Here is a 19,152-nt window from a genome sequence, read left to right on the forward strand (position 1 = left end):
CTGCTTAGGACTCAGGTAGGTAGAAGAGCCCAATCCTCTGGCTTTGATCAGCTAGCCAGACAGTTACTGGCAAGTAGCTTCTTAGAAGAAAGTTTGGGTCCTGCGTGCAGTGTGCCCTGCTTGCATCACCTGATACTTCTGACTCAGATTTGCCCCCCGCCACCCCCCAATCAAGACACTGATGTGATGCAAGCGGATACCAGCTGAAGCCAAAATAGAATGGACAGTTATCTGGGGAGATAAAGTGACAGGAGTACCGTGTTCCCTGTTCAGGCTATTGTTCAAAGGAATGTGTCTTTTATTTATAAACATAAAATTTAAAGGCATAGACAGCCAGAGCTTGATATTACCTCTTTTTCCTCTCTTTTCCTAGAAATACACTTGATATAGCTACCTTCTTTGTATGTAAATTGAATGTGTTAGATGAATGTTTTATACCTGGTTTCATGTTCTTTTAATAGGTTCTATTACTGTTGGGGTTAAGGCTGCTTTCTAAATTTTAATGCTTCAGTATTTTGCTTTTATAGGATACTATTTTATCTGTACTTTTCTGAGGCACCAGGTTACTGAAAAAGGCAGGAGGTTTTAAAAGATGCCAAATACAGGTGCTGTTCATATTAATAAACTTATTTATACCTAAGTCGGGTATGGCTAAGCAGATGAAGTCTCCAAATTGTCAGTGGGTTTGCAAAGTCGGCAACCCTTAATAGATTTCCTGATGATTAGTGGGGCCTTTGTGCCAGGAAAAATGTAGTAGTAGTCTGCTCTTAAACCTGCGTTTTCTTGCTTCCACACACCCAAGAATGAAGTTCAGAAGGACACCACTAACCTTCTGATGCTCTGGAGAGGTGACTTCATTTTTCTGAGCCTTGACTAAAAAGTGTTACGTGCCTCGTATTCTCAGAGTGTGTTTTTCCTTAAGCTCTGAGAAGATTTTACAGATTGAGCCTCATGAATTTTTACAGCCCGTCTGCAAGAAAGGGAGGAATAGAGCCTATAAACCACTCTGAATCATTCGAGACAAAGATAAGAGAATGCAAAGAACCCAAGATACACTTGGCTAGCTCATTTTTAACAGGTTAACTGATGAACAAGAAGTAATTTTTATACAGACATGAAAACACCTGGTTATTTGTAAATGATGTAGATAAGGAAATTTATTTTCTCCCTGAGATTAAAAAATGATTCTGACATGGTATACTCTCACTTACCCTTGTAAGGGCAAACTTAATTTGAAAAAGCAGTATGAAAGCTACATTATAGGAAGGACCTTATATTCAAGAGTATCATCATATCAGTAATTCTGTGAGCAAGATTAGTCACAAAAATGACTATGCTTTATGAGCATAATATTTGAAGTAATTTTTTAAAAATTTGGCTATAAACCGCAAGGTTAATTGATTCTTTTCTTCCCACTCTATTGTGGTTGACATACTCATTCTTCCCTTTAAAGACCCATTTTATTATGCAAATGGAAAAAAACTGAAAGACTCTGTGTGGGAGAGAGAAGGCTGCTTTTTGCAGGGGGACTCGTGCACCTGTTTCGGCCCTCAGCCCCCACGGCTGCTGCCATTGGCTGCCAAGTCCGGGACTTGGTGATCAGGGCTAGTAGGTGTGGGGTCCTTGAATTTTGACTCCCATTCCCTTTGTGACTTACTCTTATTCCGCTGTCTAGTTTCTCCCCTTCCAACTCTCAGCATGCCAGCAGCAGCTGCATCGTGGCACTTGCCCTGCTGCCAAGAGGGCAGGCAGCCTCCTTGGAGACTGTACTGTGCGTTCTAGCCAACTGTTAAGAGCGAGATGCTGGAGTCAAGACATACAGACCACTGATACTCAGATCCTTCTAGGGGGCATTTAATGGAATACTGTGTGCATGGTATTTTTTTAATTTAAATTTTGGAAACTTTTTATTATGCAAAGCCTTCAAACATATACCGAGGGAGAAAGAATACTGTAGTACATGCCCACGTACCTTTCTGTCCCTCCTCTTCACCCGTCATCAACACACAGACTGTCTTGTTTCACTGACCATGCTGTTTTCCCATGGTTTATCCAGGCTACCGGGAGATTTGTTTCCAGGGATAAATTTTTCTTAAATCATGCTTTCTTTTCCATCCTTCTTCAATCTAAGATCTGTCCCCTCAATGATTTTCTCAATCCTTTCTTCCCAAAGGTAAGAGATATTAGAGTCTCTTTTTTTTTTTTTTCCTTCTAAATTAAGCCGAGATGCTACTAAGCCAAGTAACTATCATGTTTTCCCCTAAATTTTTGAGGCTTTGTTCATTCAGTTACTCAGTCTACCAAAGCATGGCTGAAGTGTGCTTAGAATATAGGGTTTTTTCAACATAACTGAATTTGAAACTCATCTCACATCCAAGTATTAACCAGGCCCGCCCCTGCTTAGCCTCCAAGATCAGATGAGACGGCGCCCGCTTCAGGGTGATATGGGTGGTAACAGGACACGCCCTACAGAGCTGTTGTAAGACTGAGAGAGTTAATATTCTTAAGTGTTTAATACGTGCTAGTTGCTATCACCGTCACCACCGCCATCGTTTTTTGCCCCTCACCGTTCATTTGACAGAACAGAGAACTGAGGCCCAGGTGGATGAAGCAGCCTCCTTCCTTCAGGTCAGATGGCAGTTTTATCAGAAGAATTCGAACAAGAAGCCACATGTCTCAGTTCCTTTATTATACTAGATATGCTCTGTCCTCAAGGAATTATGCTCTGACAGCAAGAATGATTTGTAAAGGAAAGGGAAGAGGATTAATAGCAGCATGAACAAAGGAATAAATATCGCTGCCAGAGGTAAACCTTAGAAGCTCGTATGTTTAGAAAGCAGAAAGTGCTCTGGGTAACATGCCTCCTTTTTTAGTGGGAAGGTGAGATTTTAGGAATGCTTTTGTTTAAGAAAGGAGATGATTTGGCTAATGAAACTGTAGAACACGTTCGGTACTCAAGGGAGGAAGAGAGGAAAGCTCAAGTATGGGATGTGATCAGCAGACCTAGGGAACATTTGCCTGTGAGATTAAGAGAGAAGACAAGCTCTAAGAGGAGAGGGGAAGGCAAGATTGTTTGAACCATCCGTGAATGTCAAAAACAAAAGGACTGGATGAATCCTGGTCTTTACCTAAAGCCAAAAGGGGTCTGACATTTGTAAAGTTTTTATTTATCATTGACTTTAGCATGTGCTCAGGATTATTCTACTTACTTACGATTATTCATACAATTTTCATAACGACTGTATGAAATAGGCACTAATATTGGTTTCCTAATAGCTAAGGAAAAAGACACAGAAAGTTAAATAACTTGTCCCAGGCCATTTGTATATTTTTAAGGAGGATTTGTACCCAACCCAAATAGTCTGACTCTAGAATCTGTGTTCTTAAACACTCTGCCATGCTGCTCCATGGTAACCACAGCCCTGGTGTTTGCATACTATTGAGGAAACCAGTGTATAGTGATGCCCTTTAAAGAGGCTAGAATCCTGGCATTGTTGCTCACCAATGCCTGTACTCTTGGCCGATGCAAGGACACGTAATACTTAAGTCCCAGTTAGGTTTCAGGAGGCAGACTCTGCTCGGTCAGTGCATACATGGACCTGTCTAATAAGATTCATCACTGGGTGACGTTACGTTTGTTCTAGTTGCCATCCTACGAAAGTACTCTGGTGATTTATTTTCACATGAAGCTGTAAAACAACCCTGATAGGGATGTGTTTGGTACCTTCATTCATTCATTCACTGCCCAAGTACTTCTTGAGAGCCTCTGTTCTGGATGCTGGGGGGATGCCAGTGAAGAGAGCAGTTCCTTCTCTACAGAGTCTCCACGGAGTTTCCTTTTCTTAGGGGCCTCTTCTCTTCAGCATATAAACTACCATTATTGCTCCCAACTTCCAGAACAGAAAGAAAAATCAAGAGAAAGTTGTCTTGACCCTATCCTTTCCAGCTACTGGCCATGTCTCTTTTCCCATTTGCAGCATAATATTTAGAAAGTAGCCTATTCTTGTATTGGTCTTCACTTTCTCTCCTGCTACTGTCTTCTAAATACATACCAAGCTGACTTTCTCCACCAGATCACACTAGCTCCAGGCTTGAATCACGCCCCCCTGCCTTCTAACCATACCACTTAAATGTCTGTCCACTTTGGCTTCACCCTTGACTCCACTTTTCTCTCCCAGTCCACCATCTGTTCCATCAGCACATCCTCCTGACTGTAGCCTTTAGGTCTCTCCAAACCGCTTTCTATCACAGCCCTCATCTACATCACTATCATCCTCTTTCCCAGCTGGTCTTCCTGCTTCCTTCCCCGACCCCTATACCCCTCACTGCCTGCTATCAACATGGCAACAAAACAGTTCTTTTAAGATGCCAGAGTATCTCTTCTGCCGAATACATTCTTAAAAAAATATTATAATCCCACATATAGTGTATAGTGAAGTCGTGTCTGACTCTTTGCGACCCCGTGGACTGTAGCCTACCAGGCTTCTCCATCCATGGGATTCTCCAGGCAAGAATACTGGAGTGGGTTGCCATTTCCTTCTCCAGGGGATCTTCCTGACCCAGGGATCGAACCCCAGTCTCCCTCATTGGAGGCAGACACTTTAACCTCTGAGCCACCAGGGAAGCCCATACAACAATATAAATGAATCTTATAATACAACACTGGATAAAAAAAGCCACAAACATAGAGTTTATACTGTATGGTTACCTTCATTTAAAACATAAAAAATAGGTGAACAGTCTATACAGTAAGAAGTCGGATGGTGACTGAGGGAGTAGGCAGTTGACTGTGAAAGAAAGAGAACGCCACGAGGGCCATTTCTATTTATCTGGGTTCTAGTATTTCGCTGGTTAAAATGTACCAGCTATACACTTAAGATGTACTCCTTTCTGTAGTTTGCACTTCCATAAAAAGTTTTATAAAATTGTTATTTCTTACACAGAAAATCATTTGTTTCTAGACTTAAGAAAGAGGAATTTATCAGCATTTATAGCCATTATAAGGCCTCCTCAGGCAAAAGTCTTGTCCACTCTCTTTTATTCACCAGATATTTACCGAGCAGTAGACACTGACTCTGGCATTTGGGATACAGTGGTGAACATTAAAGAAAAAAACTGCTTAAGCTTCTGAGGGATGATAATCAGAATAAAGTACAGAACATATCACCGGGTGCCAAGAGAGGGCAGAAGCAGGAGAGGCGGGTGGAGAATGCTGGAGGGGAAGAGGTGAGGGCTCATGGGACAGCCAGGAAAGGCTCATTGAGAAGGTGACGTTTGGGCCCACACTGGGAAGGATTGGAGGGAAGGAGCCCCATGTGTATCCGGGAGAAGAGTCTGCAGGGTCCAGCCTGAGGCAGAAATGGGCTGACTGTGCAAGAGCCATGGCACGAATAGAGGGACTAGAGGAGTCCGAACAAGGACAGACCAGCCAGGCTAGTGTCAGGGAGATGCCTGTGGCCAGATCACCGTGGGCCTTGTAAAGGCTCAGGAGTTTGATTCTGCATGAGACCTTGCGAAATGGGGAGTAAACTTCTGCCTGACCTGGTTTGGTTAGGGTCAGCTGCTTGCAGCGGGAGGCTCTTCACTCTCATCGCTGTAATCTACTTCTGTTCATTGTCCATGCTGCTACTGGTGAACGGGCGCCAGCTCACTGCACAAGCTCAGGGCTTGCGCCCAGTGCTACTGTGAACTCGTGCTGCAGGTCTTTTGGTAAACTTCTGTAAGAGACACCCATTTTAAATAAATCAAACAAAATATATCAATTCTTCTTATTATTCTCATAATAACATAGCATTTTAGTTCCATCATAGGCAGCTTATCAGTCACTAGTTCGGTGCATGTTAGAAGTCAGTTCCCAAGTACACATGAGGGTAAAGCAGGAACGTATGAAAGGCAGAGAATACAGAGATGGGTACAATGGATTGTGTGCCCCCAAGGACCCTAGATTCTCTTTGGGGTTAAGACATAAGCACAATAAAATACAACTAGCAAAGACACGTAAAGGAAACACCAAATACTATCCCGGGCAAGCTGCCCTGTAACCGTGCTGAAGCAGGCAAGGTCACTTTGGCTGTGTTGATAGAAGATTTCAGAAAGAAGCTGGGGATTCTGTGGAGCCTGAAAGCTGACGTCAGACTTGGAAAAGCAGCAAGAGAGACTTTGTGGACATGATCTGGGCTAGGGAAACGGCAAGAGTGCGTGTCTGTATCTGAGGGGCTTGTGGGTGGTTCATCTGAGTAAGGCTGGGCTTCGGATTCATTTTAACACCTAGGAGATATATAGATGGATGTGTTTCTCAAGTAAGTAAATAGCGGCATTCTAATCTGAGAATGGGCTTCCCTGGTGGCTCAGCGGTAAAGAACCTGCCTGCCAGTGTAGGAGAGCTATAGGAGACGGGGCTTCAATCCCTGGGTTGGGAAGATCCTAGCGAGAAGGAAATGGCAACCCACTGCAGTATTCTTGCCTGGAGAATCCCATGGACAGAGGAGCCTGACAGGCTGTAGTCCATAGGGTCGCAAAGAGGTAGACAGGACTGAGCAAGTAAACAATGACAACCTGGGACTATTTATATACTCTGCATTTCTCAGTCACCTTGATATGTTAATGCCACGTTTTGATATATTAATGCCAAAGTCTGTAAGATCGAAATGACTTACATATATATGTATTTTTAGACTGGCAAAGAAAACTCATCCAGTGTGACTGTAGCAGGGCCTGAGACGGAAACTAAGGCAGGCCAGACCCTGGAGAACAGCTCACTAATGGCCGAGCTCCTGAGCGACGTACCCTTCACCTTGGCCCCACACGTGCTGGCCGTGCAGGGCACCATCAGTGACCTTCCCGACCACTTACTCTCCTATGATGTCAGCGAAAACTTATCAAGGTTTTGGTATGATTTCACTCTTGAAAACTCAGTACTCTATGGTTCATAATCGTTATGTCTGTGTGCACCTTAACAAGCTTTGAAACAAAAGTTTGCCAATTTTATTTAACTTGTCTGACGTTTTTTGTAAAGGCCCTTAAAGGTCCTCAGAAAGCAAGGATCATGAAGCAGATAATAATATATTCATTGCTCTATTTTTTTAGAATAAAGCATATTTGTATAAAAATTAAACCTAAGATCTACTTCCTTTTCCCCTAGTAATAAATACAAAGAAAGATTAATTTATCCAGGTTTTTTGAAAGATGTTGTCAACCAGTCTCTCAAAATATAGCACCTCACATGTATCTTAGAAAAACTGTGAAAAAGAACTGAGGCTTTTTTTTTTTTGGCACAACTCTGAAATCTCTACTTAGAGTGTGACTTCTCTGGTTTGGAGGAAAACTTAATGTTATCCTCTTTCTCCTTCCACTGTGTTTATGAATGAATTCAGACAAAAAAAAAAAAGTTGCTAGTTAGCTTAATGTCTTCAGTCTTAATTTAGACATTGATTAAGTTGTGGAAATTTACAACTTTTCCTAGAAAGCAATAGTAGTTTGCTGAGACAAGAATGCTGTATGAAGAATGCTCTGGATACTGTTTCTTTTGAATGACAGATTCTCCTTAAGCCCATGGCAGTCTTCACCTCGATGGAGACCCAGGTTCCTGTCTTTATTTTTTGCTACTTCATGGTTTGCTCTCTCACCAGCTTTACAAGAACATCCCCTGCTTCTGGCTCAGTTGGCATTTTCCCTCCATACCTCCTGTATTTCTGATTTATGAAGAGACCCGCATTCCTTTCCAACCTCTCTGTCTCCCAGAGAAAAGGAGCTTGTGATGATACGTATTATTGCTGATAAAGCCCTTATTTAGACATCTGTTGCCCACAACACAGATTGAAATGTTCTATTGCCAGAAAAACAACAGCTGATGCATTTCCAGCTAGAGTGCAGGTAGAGCACCTAGATCGGGCTTTTAGTTTGTGAATATCCATTGTTTCTTCTGACTGACATAGAAAACTGCCATTGGTCCATAAACTATAAAGGGAAGAGATGCGACAGAGTATTTTCTATGCCATGGAAAATTTAAATTACATTTGTTCTGATTAGTGGCAATACAATTTATTGATTCTGTGCCAAATCTTATATTTTTCATGAAAATAGAGTGCCATAGCAAAACTAAACACTGTGCATAATAATACATGAATTAAGTTTTAATATGGCATGCATGTTTGTTTAATAAATGTGGCATGGTCTTGATAAACTGTTACATGATTTAAGAGTTAAATGTACATTTATACTGACAAAAACATGCTTTATTTACAAATAACGATACCATATGAGGTGAATGATTAAATCAGATCTTTACATAGTTTTCATAAAACATCAGTCTAGGAAATCTAATTTATTACTAAGACAAATGTGAACATTTTATAGCAGTTTTTGTGAAAACATTTTTTTCAATATTCATGTAAATATACCTTAACACCAAATGTAAGCAAGTCATCAGTTTGTCTAATATGTGTTAAATTTTGTCTGAAGTACTTATACATTTCATTTATGTGTATGTCTACCATGTTTAATTATTATAAGTATTTTAATTTGTCTATAAAAGATAAATAAACATGAATTAAAAAAAACTGATACTTTTTTTTTTTTTTTACTATTTTCAGATCCAGAAATAATGGTTTTCTGAGTGCAAATTACTGATTCTTTGAGAGGCCAAGATTTAAGTACACAGTTTTTGTAGTGCAGAGGAAAATGAAATTTCCTCTGATATACAGGTAAAATGACTAGTCCTAGATCCTTAAGACTACAGAGATTTGGGAGAAATCACATGAACAGCTCAAGGTAGATCTCCATCATCACAAAATTCAGTGAAGGCCAGTGTTACTGTCCTGTTTTTAACAAAACATTGTAAACATGGCCGTTTTAATTTTCTTACTCTCTATATAAATCAACTATTACTCTTCTAAAACTGAAAAAACATTAGAAATCAACTATCCAACTTCATTTTACCCAAGAGAAACTTGAAGCCTAGAAAGGTGAAGTGATTTAAGTCACCTCATTAGTGATAAATATTTACTTGAATAGTGTTAATAGTTTTGATATGAATTGTAACAAAGTTTGTATGCTCTGGTATATTTGAGGCAGCCAGAGGTTGTAATGATTTACACTTAAACAAGCTGTGAGATTTGGAGTTAGTCCCCTAATTTCTAGAGTCCTTAGTTCCTTCTCCTATTATAAATAATAATGGTATGCACTTTACAGGGTTGGTTAGGGTTTTAGATGGGGTATGTTAAATGCCTAACAACAGAAAGCTTGAACACAACATAGGAGTTCTGGAAACAAAGCTCTTATAATTCTTATTACTAACCACACACACTCAGCAGTCTGATAAAATGCAAAATACATACTAACTGACCTGCTTAAAGTGTAATATAAAAATAGCTGCCTACATTTATTGTAGCGCCTTCCCACACCATTATTTTTTTCTATTAAATACCTTACTAAGGAAAACATTGCTAAAATAGGTTGGTTGACTCTTCTGTAATTCCTTAGTTACGACTTCCACAGGGAACATTTTTTTTATTCCTCACTTTATCAAGCATCATGGCCCCTTTCCTCAATATAAGTAATCATTATAAAATACTGTTGATACAGAATGTACAAGAAATTTTACTGAATTTTTAACCTTAAAATATATTCAGGAAGTTGCATATTTCTTTTTCAGCTTCTTTACGCATTCTTTAGAGAGGTGATTCTGACCAATTTATTAATGTGGTTAATTAAATTGTAATTGAACTTTTAAAACTGTACCATTAAATGTTAACAAGAGAGCATTTTTTTGTTAACATTTCTAGAAACACAAATAGTTTTTTAAGTAAACATTTATGGATATACTTTTTTTCTCTTTATCAAAGTAAAATGATACATTGAGAACAGTATAAATGGAAAACTAATTCAAAAACATAGCAGCACCATTTACAACAGCCAAAAGGTGGAAGCAAGCTAAATGTCCATCAACAGAGGAACTGATAAGGGGGTTGTATGTGTGTGAGTCTGTGTGTGTGTGGTGTGTAATGGAATCTCACTCAGCTGTTTCAAAAAGAATGAAATAATGCCATTTGTAGTACATGGATAGACCTAGAGATTACCATATTAAGTGAAGACAGAGAAAGACAAATATGTGATATCACTTACAGTAGAATCTAAAGAAAAATGGTACACATCAACTTACCTACAAAACAGAAATAGAGTTACAGATGTAGACAACAAATTTACAGTTCCAGGAGGGAAGGGGAGAGGGGTCAATGGGAAACTGGGATCCACAGGCACACACCACTATGTATAAAACAGATAATAAGGACCTACTGTATAGCACAGGGGAATCTACTCAATATTCTGTAATCTAAATGGGAAAAGAAATTGAAAATGAATAGATACATGTGTACTGAATCACTTTGCTATATACCTGAAACTAACACAACATTGTTAATCAACTGTTCTCCAATATAAAATGAAAATTAAAAATAATAATTAAAAATACTACATTGCTAAAAAAATGCTAACCATCCAAAAAAACAAAAACAAAAAACACTCCCTAATAACATCTTATAATAGTAACTATTTGGCTGATGCAATTTCAGTCTTGCAAAGTCAGGAGAAAAGAACAGAAAGAAAACAGGATGAAAGAAATGCCTTCTAAAACTCCTAGAGACCTGATTTATTTTCATTCTAAAGTACAGAATGGAGTAGCAAAGAAATAGTCTCATTCATGTTCTAAAACTGGCATAAGGAGCCTACCCTCTTACCTCGCATGATAACAACTGACAAATGAACAGCATAGTCTAACAATATGATACCTTCAGAGGTGAATATGTTGTCTTAATAATGTCATTAATATTTGCATGCAGCGCATTGGATATACGGCTGAATGATGTTACACCTGTAGAGCTGCTGAGAAATATGGGATTGTGGATATTGTCTTTTGAGTATTTGTATCATGTTACTAAGGGCACGACCTAAATATTACTGGAAAACCTAAAATTCTCAGAATAGGTTTGACGCCATTTACACATTGGTCTGAAACACAGAAAATCCTTATGTGTCAGGAAGATGACTCTTTATGCCATATAGTTCAGTGGCACCCCATATAGGTGGGGTGAAAAAGAGAAAATGATGTAATGCTTGATGCATTGGAACTCTGCTACTAGCCATGCTAGTCAATGTAGTCATGTGTTAATCATTTTTAAAGAAATGTTTTATTTACAGATTCATTAAAAAGCTACATAAATAATGCAGAATTCTTATATCCCTCTTACCCAGCTTTCACTATTTTGAACATCTTACATTAGTATGATACATTTGCTATAACTAAATTATTGAGATATTACTATTAACTAAAGTCCACACTCTACTCAGACTTGATTTCTTCTAATGTTTTTTTGCCCTTCCAGCATTCTATCCAGTGTAACCCATTACATTAATTATCATGTCTCCTTAGCCTCCTTTAGGCTGTGGCAGCTTCTCAGACATTTCTTGCTTACAGTGGCCATGACAGTTTTGGGGAGTACTGGTCAGGTGTTTTGTAGAATGTGCCTCAATTGGGATTTAATCTAATATTTTCAAATGGTGAAACTGTGGTTATGGGAGGAAGACTGCAAAGGTGAAGTGCCCTTTGATGAGATCGTGTCATATCAAGGATGCATACTCTCCACATGACAGCCTGATGCTAACCGTGATCATCTGGCCCAGGTGTGTTCGCCAGTTTTCTCCACTGTAAAGTAACTCTCTCCCTATTCTTTTCATGCTCTACTCTTTGGAGTTAAATCACAAAGCACAGCCCACACTCACGGGACAGGGAAGTAAGCTTCACCTCCTTGTGGGCTGAGTAACCACATAACTTATTTGGAGTCCTTGCTTATGAGAGAAATGTCTCTTCTCTCCTATTTATTTCTCCATCACTTTGTTTTTTAAGTTGGAACTCATGAGTATTCAATCCCTTTTCCCCCCAAATACAAATCAATGGTGACCAAGAGACATGTTTACATTTTTATAAAAGTTAATAAAGATAAGTTGGAACATTTTTCATGGTGCTGATGAATACTATTTGACATTGGGTATAATATATTCTATAATTTCCCCAGACTTCATCTTTCTATAAATATCAGATGTGTTTCTCCTTCACTTGCCATGACTCCGTGTTCACCCTAGACATTCCCTGAAGGCTATAAGTGTTGCCTTGTGAGTGGAGCCCTCTAAGATACTTGGCTTTTCCCCACCTCATTCCCATGACGATTGCATCTTACACATAATGACCTTCTTCCGCAAGTGATGTGGAGGCAAGGTTATAGTGTAACCATTTTCCTCTTTATAGAACCAAGAGAATTCATGATCTCTTCTCTATAGTAGATACCATTTTTTGTCTGTTTGTTTTAGTCACAGCAAAGACAAGCTATAGCTCCTTAAGTTTCTAAAGAAAGAAATGGTTCATTTTCAACCTTTGGGAAGTAATTTTAAGAAACAGTATAAGGAAACTCAGTCTTTTATCAGAGGGAGGAGGTGCCCAAGAAACTCTTATTTTTACTTCTGCTTAATCAAAACACTGTGTGCTAAAACAAGGTTAATCTCATCCAGTTTCTGCAAGGAAAAATATCAATCAAAGCAAAAAAGCGTCTTATTTGTCCTTGGAAGAAAGCTGAATATAGTTCCTTGTCAAGAATTTGCTCAGTCCCAATTTTCACCCCCACAAAGGAAATAAATTCCTTATAATCAAAGGTAAGGCCAAGGATAATTGCATCCAGAACAACACATCAGTACATTAACTCTGACCCAGGCCCACAGACAGCTTGTTAGTTACCACCCAGGCCAGAGAGAGAGACAGACAATAGACCATTTCAGAGGTCAGTTAAGGAGACGGCCTCCCACTTAGGACTGCTGCCAGGGACCTACAATCCAGTGTCTGACATCTGGGTTCTGCAGCTGCCAAGCCTGCCCTTGTGTGGCCACAGGTGTTGGCTATAACTCTCAGACACATGGAAGAAGTAGCGGAGTAATGTCAGCTGCACTATGCACATGTATATTTGTAAGTGTGTGTGTTCATTTTGCTTTCCAAAAGGCACATGATTTTTTGTTTGTTTGTTTCAAAATTAATGTACTTCTGCATTATGGCAAGGAAGAGTTGGGAAACTAACAAAGAAGAAGCTTTTGTTCAAGAACAAGGGCAAAACAAAGCCGTTCTTACACCTACAGGTTAGGCCGCACACGCACAGGCTGCGTGTGGCATTGCTGCCTTAGTCTTTTGAATAGGTCTTCTCTGGAGCAAAAAAAAAACCAACAGAAATGGATGCAGAAATGCCAACAGGCAAACACAGAACCTAAATATTTATTTTCTTCCTATATCCCCTGCCATCCTTGTTCTGGATCTTCATGAGAATTTGTACTCATCAATGTGTTTTTGAATCTGGGACAGACCATCTAGGTTTAATTTCACACAGCATGAGCTGTACCCATCACTTAACACACTTAAAGCTGTAAAACTAAGCTCTCCTCTTCCCCTTGCTCCTGCTTCTGAGGCAAATCTAGAAGTTTCTGTCTTAGGTATTTGAGGTCCTAACCCTAAAGATTGCACTCATCTCACACACTAGTAAAGTAATGCTCAAAATTCTCCAAGCCAGGCTTCAGCAATACGTGAACCGTGAACTTCCAGATGTGCAAGCTGGTTTTAGAAAAGGCAGAGGAACCAGAGATCAAATTGCCAACATCTGTTGGCTCATCGAAAAAGCAAGAGAGTTCCAGAAAAACTTCTATTTCTGCTTTATGGACTATACCAAAGCCTTTGACTGTGTGCATCACAATAAACTGTGGAAAATTCTGAAAGAAACGGGCATACCAAACCACCTGACCTGTCTCTTGAGAAACCTGTACGCAGGTCAGGAAGCAACAGTTAGAACTGGATGGACATGGAACAACAGACCGGTTCCAAATAGGAAAAGGAGTACGTCAAGGCTGCATATTGTCACCCTGCTTATTGAACTTATATGCAGAGTATATCATGAGAAACGCTGGGCTGGAGGAAGCACAAGCTGGAATCAAGATTGCTGGGAGAAATATCAATAACCTCAGACATGCAGATGACACCACCCTTATGGCAGAAAGTGAAGACGAACTAAAGAGCCTCTTGATGAAAGTGAAAGAGGAGAGTGAAAAAGTTGGCTTAAAGCTCAACATTCAGAAAACTAAGATCATGGCATCTGGTCCCATCACTTCATGGGAAATAGATGGGGAAACAGTGGAAACAGTATCAGACTTTATTTTTCTGGGCTCCAAAATCACTGCAGATGGTGACTGCAGCCATGAAATTAAAAGACGCTTTCTCCTTGGAAGGAAAGTTATGACCAACCTAGATAGCATATTGAAAAGCAGAGACATTACTTTGCCAACAAAGGTCCATCTAGTCAAGGCTATGATTTTTCCAGTGGTCATGTATGGATGTGAGAGTTGGACTGACTGTGAAGAAAGCTGAGCACCGAAGAATTGATGCTTTTGAACTGTGGTATTGGAGAAGACTCTTGAGAGTCCCTTGGACTGCAAGGAGATTCAACCAGTCCATTCTAAAGGAGATCAGTCCTGGGTGTTAATTGGAAGGAATGATGCTGAAGCTGAAACTCCAGTACTTTGGCCATCTCGTGCGAAGAGTTGACTCACCGGAAAAGACTTTGATGCTGGGAGGGGTTGGGGGCAGGAAGAGAAGGGGACGACAGAGGATGAGATGGCTGGATGGCATCACCGACTCGATAGACGTGAGTTTGAGTGAACTCCGGGAGTTAGTGATGGACAGGGAGGCCTGGCGTGCTGCAACACAAGGGGTTCCAAAAAGTCGGACACGACTGAGCAACTAAATTGAACTGAACCCTAAAGATTTGGGCAGTGGCAGAAATGGATGATTAAGAGACGGGAACTAAACTGGTAAGAACTATGAAGAGCTAATATTCAAGAGCATTTATATCTGTATTTCCATAATTAAACATATACTTTCCCCTTGGTTTGCCTGCTTCAGAGCTTGTATTTAGACACTGAATTTAATGGAGTAGGAATGAATCTTCAGATTTCATCTTACTGAGTCTTTTCTAAAGAGAAATGCTTGTATCCTAAGGCCAGGGCTTCTCCATCTTTTAAGACCAATGTGCCCTACAGTGTTTTCCATACTGCCTTCTAAGTATTTCACCAGCCACGAAAATTTTTAACAGGTTTTATTGTGTATTTTCTATTCCAAAAACAGCAGGTCAGTTGAATATGCTTTTTCCAAGCACAGCCACTACCCCCATTTTCCTTGAGAACCTATGCTCTCGTTGATGTTCCATCAGTCTATGCTTAGCACATAAATACATCCTCGATCAGCATTTGTTGAATGGTTGAGTCAACCAGTATAATAAATCACCACATTATCAGTACGGGAGACTTCCCAAAAGCAAAGGAATAGAATTTCAAAACTTTTGTCACTTTTCAGGCCCCAGTAAGTTCCCCAAATTATCATGCTGTGTTTACACAGCTGAAAGTAATGCTTAGTTTACCAAGCGTCTACAAATTGTGCCTTTTGTCTGTTTCGGGTACTCTCCGTGTTTTCCTGGTTGTGTTTTCCTCTGCCCATAATAACTGTGTACATCCTCTTGATGAGTGAGGCCTGATTCTAGACAACACAGGGTATTTTGGTGCTGTGGATTCGCATTGGAGGTTTTGTCTGGCAGCCTACTCTCCCTTGTGTGTTTTTGGTTATGTTTGTGTGTGTTCATGTCACAGAGTTTATTAATCCTGCCTGACCTGTTCTTCAGAATGGTTTCCTTTTTCATATATTTTCCTTTGAGCGCACTTGGATATTTTAAACGACCAGGTTTTAGGGGAAAACAGTTTTCTAGAAGCAGTAGTGCACGTTCTTTTGGGACTCGTCAGTGTCTGTCTCACATTTCCTACTCAGCCAGCTCTTCCCTCCTCATATAAATGTGTTCAGATCTCTCCCCTCCACCTCCAGCTATAAACTCCTTTTCCTTCTCTTTAGTGTCCAGCTTCTTGAGAGAATAGTTTGTGCCTCCACTTCTTTCTAGTCTTTCACTGACCCTGTGATTAATCTGATTCCATTCCCTGTTTAGAACTTCCAGAGAGCTGATTCATACAAGAGCCACCTCCAACCTGCCAAAGGCCTTACCTCAATTCCCTAGTGGCGATTTATCACTGTTGATTAATTCCAGGTTCCCGAAACCAACCCTGCCTTTCCAGCCTCACCTAATGCTATTCTCACTCAGGGCCTCTGCGTTCTTGCCCTGGTAAGCGATGCCCTGTCCCCAAGCATGCCCTACCTTCTCTCACCATCCTTGCATTTCCTTCTTTTTTGCTTGTACCACCCTGACCTTCCTTCTTCTTGTTTTGTTGTTGTTTGTTTTCCAGTCAAAAACATCTCTTAGGGGATGCTTTATGGAATATAGAGGATATGAAATTTAGGATCACAAGATGAAGCAATTTCAATCCTCTCAAAAGTCAGCCCAACCCTCAATGCTCTGCAGATGTAAAACCACTGGTGAGACTCACTGAAAGCACTTTGTCACAGAGGAGGCTTTTTGTGAACATTCACAAGAGTATCTGTTAAGTGCCAAACCACATCACATTACACTTATGCAGCAACAATGCATGCGTACCTTTTTCATTAGTCACTAGTGGTGAGCTTCAGAAAACACCAGAAAGAAGCACAAGAGGGCTCACAAAATGGGTTAAAAAAAGAACCTGTCCTTGAAAAGCACACTGAAATGGAGGACCAGAAGACATTTTTTAAAGTATTTTGCACCCTGCAGAAAGTATTCATTCCATGATCTCAAGTGACCCAATGTGTGATAAATGTTGTTACAAGGTTTCACTCAGGTAGCACCTCCTCTGGGAGCCTTTCCTTATTCTTCCTAAGCAGGACTGGATTTCCTGACACAGTCCTGCCGTGGGTCGTATACACAGTATACACTCCTGTGTGCGCTTCTTTCAAGGCCCCTGACCCACAATATTGTAATTGTTTCTTCACTTGTCTGCTGCACAGCTCTGTGAGTGGACCCTAACATGTATGTGCTACCATGGTTAACATGCTGCTGACATAGTTGCGTGCTCAGTACAAGTTGGTTGAATGGACACATGATGGAATCACCATTGATCCAAGGAAATGTATGATGTTATTTTTCATCTACAGTAGAATTTGCCTTTGAGTGTCTTTTTAGAAGCCTTTAAGCATCCTTCTAGATGTTTGTACTAGAATATGCTAAATTTATTAATGGCCCTAAACTTATCTTGTATCCTACATAATTTAGCTCTTAAATTTTTTGAAAGTAGAAATCTACCTTTGGTTTGGTTAGCTGTATCAGGAGTACTAATACTTCTTAGTATTGGATACAAAATGTAATAAATACCAAAAGAATTTTTTGTGTTTATTATCACCTTTTTCAGACAGTGTTGATTAAGTCTTTAGATTAAAATTGGGGAGTTTAAGTGACTGTGAACCCATCTGTCATAACTTGGGTTTTATATTTCAGTTTCTCTTAATGTACACAAAGCTGGAACTTTCTTCTGTATTCTATTAAATCAACATTGATTACTGCTAATTAAATTACATGGCTCTTCTTAAATCATATATCTGTGTAGATTTAAACATACACCATAAAAATTGAATGCCTGCTTTTTTAATGGGTTGTGGCATTTTGTTTTTATGTAACCTAACCTCACTGAAGACTTTGGAAATATTAACCCTTCCACATTCTGGAAGGACAAGCTCATTTTACTTTTGAGGAGAAACAAATAATTATCTGAGGAAAGACCATCATGTTGATTTTTCATGTAATCAAAGCAGATTCTAAAATATTCTTTAACTGGTCCATTCACTTGGTAGCCAGTTTACTGTGTAAATTCACCTTAATTTCTATAATGGATTATAATGACTATACATTATTAATCAATTACATTTCTAACCAGTTTGGTCACCACATTAATTATTACAATCTCTAAAGTTCCTCATTTTTATGGATACTCCCTTCTCCCTAGATGCAAAGATGAAGACATACATCATTTTCAACAGATGGAGAAAATAATAGTAGCCAATCTCTTAAAACTTAGATTTAGTTTATAAAAAGCAAAAGGCAAAAATCCCTGTTATGTTGGTTAACACAATTCTATGTTTCTATTGTCTAAATAACAACTTGCAAATACTTTAACATCAACAAGTAATAAAATCTTCCATTAGACAAGCTTTTGGGCAAAAATAGTCTCCCAAATTCAATCTGAAACAAAGTCCTTAATCTTTATTACCTTCCTATTCTTGACTAAAACATTGTGTTAAATGAGTATCAAGGGTCAACAGTTTCTTTTTTCCCTCTAATGGAAAGACTATCTCCCAAAACTCTCTGCTCATCTGAGGTTTACCACCCTAGTCATTTTAGGTGACTTTAAGTTTCTATGCTTAGCAATGTACACCTATTGGAGAGTGACTGTAGGAATAAAACCCTGATTAAGCAAAGTACTAGTCTCCTGGGTGTAGGTTATTTCCATTTGGGTTTTCGAGTGTTCATGGAGATACACTGGAGGCACAAGTTCTTTTTTCACGTAGATTGTGATAAGAGCCTCATTCCCCAGGGCAATCTCTCCACCCTACAGGTCGGAGACCACTGGGCTCGCTGCCTTTGTTGTGGATCTGATGCCAGATCCCTCAGCCCAGGCCTGCTTTGTCACACTTGTTAGGTACCAAGTGCAAGAAATGTACCCAGCACTTGACAGAACAAAAGACAGAAGAGGCTGGAAGGCTACCACGTTTCATTCCAGAATGTGACATAGCTGACAGCAATCGCAGTATCTCCTCAAGAGCCAGTGACAGCTTAGGTCATCAGCAAATGCGGGGTAAGTAAGCCAATTTAAATGAAACTCCTGGAAAGACTGGGAGGGTGTGTGGGAGTTATTCAGAGGAACCCAGGACAATGTGGTGGGAGCTATTTTTTTTTTTCCCCCTTGCCTAGAGTGTGTAAGGTGAAACACAAGAAGATATGAGAGAAGTAGGCAGGGGAGGGGGTAGTGGAACGGAATGAGTGTCCCGCATGCAGAAAGGAAGCGGTGTTCTCTTGTGCTGTGTTTAGTCGCTCAGTTGTGACTCTGCGACCCTATGGACTGTAGCCCACAAGGCTCCTCTGTCCATGAGGGTTCTCCAGGCAAGAATAC

At 39.9% G+C, this 19,152-nt stretch overlaps 1 protein-coding gene and 1 long non-coding RNA gene across 3 annotated transcripts in view; one reads left to right on the forward strand and one right to left on the reverse strand.

Moving 5' to 3' along the window:
* Positions 1–19,152, forward strand: part of UMAD1 (UBAP1-MVB12-associated (UMA) domain containing 1) — a 295,711-nt gene that overhangs the window by 246,489 nt on the left and 30,070 nt on the right. Inside the window, exon 4 of one of the 2 annotated variants that reach the window (XM_025290894.3) lies at positions 6,675–8,548. The exons of the other annotated variant lie outside the window; for it this stretch is intronic. Within the exon in view, the coding sequence (XP_025146679.1) occupies positions 6,675–6,932 (258 nt within the window). The 3' untranslated portion in view covers positions 6,933–8,548. Of the gene's footprint in view, positions 1–6,674; positions 8,549–19,152 lie in introns of those variants that run through there. 2 annotated transcript variants of the gene reach the window in all.
* Positions 5,035–19,152, reverse strand: part of LOC112586445 — a 105,452-nt gene continuing 91,334 nt past the window's right edge. Inside the window, exon 2 of the long non-coding RNA XR_003110845.2 lies at positions 5,035–5,717. This is a non-coding gene — a long non-coding RNA (uncharacterized LOC112586445). The remainder of the gene's footprint in view (positions 5,718–19,152) is intronic.

Source organism: Bubalus bubalis, chromosome 8 (genome assembly GCF_019923935.1).
Source record: "Bubalus bubalis isolate 160015118507 breed Murrah chromosome 8, NDDB_SH_1, whole genome shotgun sequence".
NCBI lineage: Eukaryota > Metazoa > Chordata > Mammalia > Artiodactyla > Bovidae > Bubalus > Bubalus bubalis.